At 45.6% G+C, this 8,484-nt stretch overlaps 1 protein-coding gene across 3 annotated transcripts; it reads left to right on the top strand.

Moving 5' to 3' along the window:
- The first annotated feature begins 204 nt into the window (after positions 1 to 204).
- Positions 205 to 8,140, top strand: CTSL (cathepsin L). 3 transcript variants are annotated; one of them, XM_005304298.5, is made up of 8 exons: positions 258 to 522; positions 2,463 to 2,598; positions 3,642 to 3,764; positions 3,849 to 4,004; positions 4,218 to 4,442; positions 6,200 to 6,368; positions 6,716 to 6,833; positions 7,745 to 8,140. In XM_005304298.5, the coding sequence occupies exons 1-8, from the start codon at positions 479 to 481 to the stop codon at positions 7,842 to 7,844; spliced, it is 1,071 nt and encodes a 356-aa protein (XP_005304355.1). In that variant the 5' UTR covers positions 258 to 478; the 3' UTR covers positions 7,845 to 8,140. The 3 variants fall into 3 exon arrangements, with proteins under 3 accessions (XP_042710492.1, XP_005304355.1, XP_042710491.1); XM_042854557.2 differs by lacking the exon at positions 258 to 522 and adding an exon at positions 1,447 to 1,467; XM_042854558.2 differs by lacking the exon at positions 2,463 to 2,598 and having other exon boundaries at positions 205 to 522.
- The last annotated feature ends 344 nt before the right edge of the window (positions 8,141 to 8,484 follow it).

Raw genomic sequence — 8,484 nt, 5'->3', positions numbered from 1 at the left:
GCAGTGATCTTGTGTTTGAATGACAGACTGAAAGAATCGAAGCAAAATTCCTGGCAAGTGTGCACCGCCCAGCGCGTGGCTACAAAGTTTCTGCAAGGAGCCGCACTTCTGCGGGTCCAGGCGCTGTAGGCGCCCGCTCAGTGTCACGGGATGCCTGGTGTGCGGCCCGCTCCTCCCTCCGGAATCCACGTTGCTAAGACGCTCAGTCAGCAGCAGGAAAGCTGGGTTGAGTCCTTGCCCGGATTCTCCCCCGCCCTCAATCCGCAACACTTCCACAGTCCCGCCGCCTCCCTTTGCCAGCGGAGGGCCGCACTGGGCACGCGTGACACAGCGCACCACGGGACTGGGAGTCCTGAACCTTGCAGGGGCCTCCCCAGCCGTAGCCCGGCCCAGACCCTGTCGCAACCAATCGGAGCGCCGGGGCGGGCACAGCTGGGCAGACTATAGCAGGGGCCGGGCGCGGGGACCAGTGCTGCTGATGCTAATGCCCAGACTGGGAGAACTTGCCAGGGTCCCTCTCAGGTGAGAGCCGCCAGCCCCGGGTATGCGGGTCCGGGAGTCCCGCCGGCGGTCGCTTTGCAGCCGTCTGGGAGGCTCTAACGCCCCGTTAGCCCTGCTGGGGTGCATGGCCACTGGCTGTCCAGTGTGGGGGGAGGCCGGTGGAGGGGCTGCGGGTGAGTCCGAAGCACCATCCCAGCCTCCTGCGTGCGGGGGCGGCAGAGGCTCCGGGTTGTTTGTGCGCTGCGGCTGGTTCCCTGGCGCTGCCCGCGCCTGGCGGGCCGGGGATCGTTTGGGGCGGTTGTGAGGGGACAGGGGAGAGGAGCTGCCTGCCCCTGACTCATGGGCCAGGGAGAGCGAGCGGGACTTGCCTGTCACATCCCGCCTGGGGCTAGGGAGCGAGCTGATTTGGAGATCCCCGGCCCCCTCCGTGCTGTGGGTGAACGGGAGGGGGTGGATCTAGGGGTGTCTGGGCTCCCCTAGGCTGGGGTGGGGCGGGGGGGTCTAGGGGTGTCTGGGCCCCCTGGGCTGTGTCGGGGGGGGGGTCGGATCTAGGGGTGCCTGGGCCCCTTCGTGCTGAGTGTGACGGCGGGCACTGGAGGTGCCTGGGCACTGGCTCGGTAACACCCAGCGGTGACTGTCACTGGGACCCGCTCTTCCCGGCACTGCCTGGCTTATTCATCCTCCAGCACCGCAGGCCGCCTAGGAGCCGGGCGCTGTGATTTCTGCTCCCCTCCCGCTCCCTGCGCTTTCCCTGAAAGCCGCTGTGGGGTCTGGCAGGGCTTGTTTGGCTGAACCTGGGGCACGATGCAGCTCTGCAGCTGCGGGCCTGGGGCTCCCTATTGCTCTCTCCCCGACAGGCCCCAGCGGCGCCGCCCCGGACTTGTTTACACAGAAGTGGCCTTCCCGAACGGAATCCTTCCCTCCCCTGGGTTGGGTTTGGGACCAGTCTCCCGGGTCAGCGCTCATGTGAGTGGTCTCACGTGATGGATCAGTGGGGCTGCCCTTCCCAGCTGCTAGGGCGGCTGCCTCCTGCAAATCGCCCTCTCCCCGGGAGGACAAGAGAGTCTGGCCCCTGCAGTGCCTCTAGGCGAGTAAGAGGCATGGGGTGGGGGAGATGGGCGCATGGAGGTGGCCCTTAGGAAGGGACCCCTCACCCTTGCCTCTGATCACATTCCACAGTCTTATGATTTTGTAACTAGTTTCTGTGAGGAGAGCGGAAATGATTCCAGGAAAAGACTCTGAGTCAACTGTGCAGACAGGCTTCCCAGAGGCAGAAGCTTTCTGTTTACTTACCGAAAATGTTCCTCTCTTCCCACTATCCTGCAGTACAAAGCTCCCTATAAAGAGCGCAGTCACTGTTATGGGTACTTAAAAGAACTGGTGTGGAAAACATAATGGGGAAAACTTAATTACAATGTGGTGTGAATCCTTTTCTCTTGCAGATAAAGGATGGGCATCCTATTGAAACGCAGTGATTGTCAGTTAACACCCTATTGATTGGATTTGGGTGAAAATTAGAAAAGGGGGAGAAAGACAAGGAGGGAAGGGCAGAAGTAATTGAAAGGGCTGTGAAGTGGGCCTGCAATTTAATAGAATTTTTATGGTGTGAAAATGTCCTGCAGCATTTAGGATTGGTGGACCAAGTCTAGGCACCTCTCCATGAAAAGAGAGTTCATACATCTCTAGTGCCCCATTATAAGAAGAGAAGTCAGTTCTTTTTCACATGCCATGAGTTAAGGAAGATTTGGTTCTCTCTTCTTACATAACTGGCTCATAGAGGAGACATAACTGATAATGGCTTCAGCTTTGTGATACACACTCCAAATAGGTCATTTTGAGTGATTTTTTTCCCCCCCATTTGTCTCTGTATGTTACTAAGCAATCTTTCTACATAGAAACTTCTGATAAACAGAATCTTACATGTGAGAAATGGCTTAACTGGTCTTGTTAACTTTTGGTAGACTTTCCAACATGAATATATATCTGGGCATATTTTCCCTGTGCTTGGGAATATCATTTGCTGCTCCAAGAATAGATCCTGTTTTGGATAACCACTGGAACCTGTGGAAGTCATGGCATACTAAGACCTACCATGAGGTGAGTATTTTGCAGAGGCAGACCCCACAGTATAGACATTTGCTTAGTACAGCAAATACGTAGTAGGGACACTAAAATGTAACCTAAAAGTTAGCATTTGGAACTGAGTGATTATTCCCAACTCTGCCATTAGCTCTCTAACCTTGGGAAAGTTACGCTGTTTTCCCTGTCTGTAAAATGGATGTGTTTACTTATCTGAGGGTACTTCTTCTACACTACAATAAAAGACCCTGGACAGGGCTGTGGTTGGCTCAGGCGAGCTAACTCAGGCTGGTGGTGCTAAAGATTGCAGTGTAGACATTCAGGCTGAGGCTGAAATCTTGCAGGGAGAGTGGAAAGTGCTTAATTTGTAATGAAAGAGAGAGGTGCTGGGGCTAAGCCCTGGCAAGCCCTGACACAAATTAAGCACTGAGAGTGGGTCTCAGTATCCAGGTTCCAGCCCAAGCCTGAATGTCTACACTGCAATTTTTAGCTCTGCAGCCCAAGTCAATTGACCAGGCCTCTGAGAATCATTGCTACAGGTTTTTTATTTCAGTGTGGACATAGCCTAACAGGTTAAGAACTTTGCCATCCTTGTATGAAAGACAGCATAATAAGTAAAAGAAGAACACGTAAACTATGTCTATGCTAGCACTTTTGTCAGTATAACTTGTATCGCTCAGGGGTGTGAAAAAACTAGCCCTCTGAGTTACCTAAGTTACACTGACAGAAGGGCCGGTGTGGCCAGCTCCCGCTGACATAGTTACCGCCGCTCATTGACGGTGGTTTAATTATGTCAACGGGAGAGCTCTCCTGTTGGCATAGAGCAGCTATACGAGTGATCTTACAGCGGCACAGCTGCATTGATACAGCTGTGTTGCTGTAAGCTCGCTTGTGTAGATATAGCCTCAGTTATTCAGACTGTTGTGAACAGTCTGCACCTTCCAGATGGCTTTGGACAAGAAAAAGCCTAAAAATTGGTATATTACTGTTTTCATTTGTTCTTTTACTCATGGAGAGAGGCCGAATTCCATTATCCATATCACCTGTTCTCTGCCCTTTAGCGGGAAGAAGGCTGGAGGAGAATGGTATGGGAGAAGAACTTGAAAATGATTGAACTACATAATCTGGATCACACAATGGGAAAACATAGCTACAGAATGGGAATGAATCAATTCGGTGACATGGTATGTATAAGGAAAGCCATAAAACTTGTTTTGTTAGTAGCGATATATAAAGAAGACAAGCACACTTATTTTTTCTTCCTTTAGACTAATGAAGAGTTTAAGCAGCTGATGAATGGGTTCCAGTATAAAAAATCAGAAAGGAAGTACAGAGGATTGCAGTTCCTTGAACCCAACTTCCTGGAGGCACCAAAATCTGTAGACTGGAGAGAAAAGGGATATGTAACTCCAGTTAAAGACCAGGTATGTTGTCTTGTGTGTAGCAACAAATAGAATGTGAATGTTATTAGCACTGGAAGGATTTTAGTATTGTCGCAAAGGTTGAAGTCCCTAATGAGTATGAATGAAGTGGGACTTGGATAATGGTACTGTATACTCATAACACTTAGACTGCTGTGGTAACATGGACTAGTACATTGCCTGTGCTCATGAGTAATTTTTCCTTTTCAATTTCAGGGTCAGTGCGGATCTTGTTGGGCATTTAGCACAACTGGTGCTCTTGAAGGGCAGCACTTCAGAAAAACTGGCAAGCTTGTCTCACTGAGTGAACAAAACCTTGTAGACTGCTCTCGTCCTGAAGGAAATCAAGGATGCAATGGTGGTCTCATGGATCAAGCTTTCCAGTATGTACAGGACAATGGAGGAATTGATTCAGAGGAATCTTACCCCTACATTGCAAAGGTAAATGTAACTAGCTCCGGGCTAATCTGTTGTTTTATCTGTAAGTGTGTCTTAAGTATAGAAAAACAAGGTAAATGTACAGGTTGAAATTTGGGGAAGAAAATATATTGACCAGCTTTTAGAACAGATCTGTTCTTCCCTTCATAGTTGTCCCCCAAGCAAACTAGATACCTGTCCAACAGTCCCAAAATCAGTCAAAAGTATGAGAAAAGTGACCTCAAAGATTTGGGCAAAAACCAAAGGCTCATCAGCCCAGTTTTAAGAAGTGACTAGCAAAGCAAAGGGCCTTCCACTGATGATGCTCTGCTATCATGCCCCATACACTTATATCGCCAGAAATGTTAACTCCAGTTAATCTCAGATGCCACAACGATATGCATGACAGAAGCAGTCTGTCACATAACCTGGACCCAAACAAGGTAGCTTTTATACAGATCAGAACTGACTCTTCTGGGTGCAGTTCAGTTTCAGAAGACCTGATGCAGTACATTTCCTTGCAGTTAATACTGGTAAAGGGGCAATATCTGCATTCCAAGTGGTCTGCAACAGTAGTCCCATGTAGAGAGCACTATAGAAATCCAGTCTAGAAGTCAAAGGCATTCAGAGATGACTGGCAAACTTCAGAAATAGCTGTAAATTGCCTAGCCAGTTGTAGATGTTAGGTGCATAGCTTGTGAGCACTACATAAAAAGAAAAATGGGAGCAAGGAGACTTCTTGCTGCCAACAACCACCTGGGATTCTGGAATATTGGATCAGACATATGTAGAATGCATATTGGGTTTTTAATTTAGGAAGAAGATTTTATGCTTGCAGCTTCACTTTAATCATAAACTCCTTTGCTTGTTAAACATGTCTCCAATTTTTGGTCTCATCTACACAGAGTAGAGAATGAATGAACCACGTGACCCTTTTTTCAATTAGATTAAAACTTTTTCCAGATCTCCTCCTTAATTCCTAATTTGTCAAATGTGTCTCTGAAAACACTTGCTCCTTCAAAAGAGTTATCGCTAATGTGTTTTGTGAAGTTCCTCACACACATGCTTTATTCTTTACAAAATAAGAAAACTTTACAAAAAAAAGTTCAGGGGCCTGCGTTCCTTACTGTGCAATGGGTGATCATGATGTTGCAAACCAAATGTTAACTTAAGTCTTGCCATGTAAGTAATGCAGGAGCACACTTCAGCTGTTCAGTTTCAAAGGACCTGACTTTCATACTGGCCATTCATTTCATGAGGTAAAGTTTTGTGCCCACAATTCATCATGCTTATCCTGGCAGTTCATGCTTTATTCTGACCGTTATTGTAGGCACACAAATGGATACCCTGTTGAAGAGTAGGTTCAAAATATAGGTGCAAAATGTGTATGTCTACAAGTATTATATGTTAACTGCTTGAGAAAATAAGAGACATCTAATGCTCATGTTTTCAAATCCGTTTTGACAGCCCACACTCTCTAGTTAATTCTGGCTACTTATAAATTAGCTGAGTGGGTTTTTCATGGTGTTTCTCTGATTGAATCTTGGTCAAAAGATCTGCATGAGACAACTAGGTCTCTTTCAGTCTCTTATTCTGTCCTACTTAAGACTTACATTGCTTAGTTGTTTTTTGTTAAAGAAGTGCACCAGGATTGGTTGGCAGACAGTTTCAACATACCCAGCTAGACAAACTAAGCACAGAGTAGCTGGCAATACCTGTATCTCTCTACTAATGTAAATTTAGAGAAATATGTAGTAACTCAAATTTCCTTTTTTGTCAAGGACGATGAAGACTGTATGTATAAGGCAGAGTACAATGCAGCTAATGATACTGGCTTTGTGGACATCCCAAAAGGACGTGAAAAAGCACTCATGAAAGCAGTGGCATCTGTGGGTCCAGTCTCTGTGGCGATTGATGCAGGCCATTCATCATTCCAGTTTTATGAATCAGGTAGTGATTTGCTCTCAGTTTTGTGAGATGACTTCATGTACTGTATCTAAGGTTGCAGTCTGTACTTTAATTACTGATGCAAAAAAGTTTGAATTCAGGCGCTCTGGGGTCAGTCTCCAACTCTTATGCAGATTTCCTTTGTGATCTTGAGCAAGTAATGTAACCTGTCCTTTGGTTTCCTCTTCCGTGAAATGGGGAATAATGCTGAAATACCTTGCAGAAGAGCTGTTTGGCTGATTGACTGATTGTAAAACACACCATTGAAATCTAAAGACAGAAGATGGTCTAGAAATGCGTTTGTTTTTTTTTTAAATCTTGGAGTCCTTACTTGAACTTGTATTTTCTAGGTATTTATTATGAGCCAGAGTGTAGCAGTGAGGACCTGGATCATGGCGTTCTGGTTGTAGGCTATGGCTTTGAGGGAGCAGACGAGGATGGAAAGAAGTACTGGATTGTTAAGAACAGGTGCAAAACTTCTGGGTTTTTCTTTTTATACAACACTCTTCAACCTCAGTCCATGGTTTATAAAGTTGGGGTTGCAAATGGTTTGGTTACATGTTCAAGTGAATCAGTGTGAAAGGTGCTATGATGCAGGGTGGGGAAGTCCTGCAAATTTGGCAAAACTCCATAACCACCTTTATAAAACAATGTCTCAGTTCTTACATAGGGGAAAGAAGTTATACCTTTTGGGTTCTTAAACTTGGCTTTAAGCAGCAAATTCATTCTAATGCATTTTGGACTGTTTAGATCATGATCTAATGCATTTTGGATTGTTTAGATCATGATCTAAACTGGGACTGAAAACTAGCATAAAGTTGGGATACCCTTAAGTGTGGAGGAGACTTAATCAGAAGGTTTGATATTTTGTGCAGATGTAAAAGGACTGAGGACTAGCCTCTTGTCCTAGGACAGGAGGCAAAAATCTGACAGGTGAAAGATAGTGAGATCACGAAATCTTGGTGACTGGTCTTCTGTTTCCGCCATCAGAGTACCCTCCTCATGGTTGTCTGCAGTCTTTTGATGTATTACCTTCTGGGAGGTCGGTTGGTGAAGTCAGTTATGCACTCCACCACCGAATCAGAAGTGTTGCCTTGCCAGTTCCATCCTTGGGCAGTGCTGCCCACCCATATCCACTCCAGCCACACTGCTACGGGAAAGAGTGTCAAAGGGTTGCATTACAAGGTTCTATTCTGCACTCTGGGTATCCTTGGCATATCATGCATCTTACCAGTGGAGAGCGTTTGTTAGTTGGGCTTTTTCACAAAGGTGAAAGGTGGAAATTGCCATTCTAATCCATGGGACAAATGTAGATCTCAGTGTTAAACTCTCTTGCCTTACTGTTAAGGCTAACCATAGTTTTTTGTTTTGTTTTCCAGCTGGGGTGAGAAGTGGGGTGACAAAGGATATATCTACATGGCTAAAGACAGGAAGAACCACTGTGGAATAGCTACAGCAGCTAGCTATCCGCTAGTATAACTTACTGATGGGGGACTAAGTGTTTCATTGCAAGGGTGGTTTTAAACTGATTGACAAACCCATGTTAATACATGTGGTAGGAGTTGTATCTTCCAAGATCCAACTTGTGAGTTTTACATGTTGGTGACAAGCCACTTGTTTAAATTAATGTAAATGTTAGTATGTAAACAAGCTTGTAATATTGCTGGCTTGCAAACTGCTTAATTGATTGGATTCTTTTTTGAATTTTCCTTTTTTAACTGTAATGTGCACAAAGGTTTACTTTTTAAATAAACACGCCAATTCCAACGTGTAAAGGTGACTTTGCTTTCGTTTATGTATATAAATTGATGACAATCTTAACCAAACCATGTACCCATCACTTTCACCATCCACTAAAATGTAGCAATTATTCAAATGGGGTACAGTATGGTACACAACAGGACAGGAATATAATTAAAAAATACTGTATCCGTTTGAAGTACACCTGATGTAGTGGGAGTGACCAAAACTTGGTATTTCATGTGGGACTCTGAATTTCTGTTTGAGAGTCATGCAGGAGTTTTCATTACACTCAGACGTATTGAACAATTAATATGGCATATCAGTCATATGATCCAAGAGGAACACATAATTAGAGTTATTGTACCTTTCACTAAAT

The sequence above is a fragment of the Chrysemys picta genome, chromosome 6 (genome assembly GCF_011386835.1).
Source record: "Chrysemys picta bellii isolate R12L10 chromosome 6, ASM1138683v2, whole genome shotgun sequence".
In the NCBI taxonomy this organism is placed as follows: Eukaryota; Metazoa; Chordata; order Testudines; family Emydidae; genus Chrysemys; species Chrysemys picta.
Note: the sequence above shows the minus strand (reverse complement) of the source record. Positions and strands in the feature narration are given on the sequence as shown.

Coding starts and splice junctions, on each gene's coding strand:
- CTSL (XM_005304298.5), top strand. CDS start 479: ATGCTAATGCCCAGACTGGGAGAACTTGCCAGGGTCCCTCTCAG. Junction 523..2,462: donor CTTGCCAGGGTCCCTCTCAG/GTGAGAGCCGCC, acceptor AACTTTTGGTAG/ACTTTCCAACATGAATATAT. Junction 4,005..4,217: donor TAACTCCAGTTAAAGACCAG/GTATGTTGTCTT, acceptor TTTCAATTTCAG/GGTCAGTGCGGATCTTGTTG.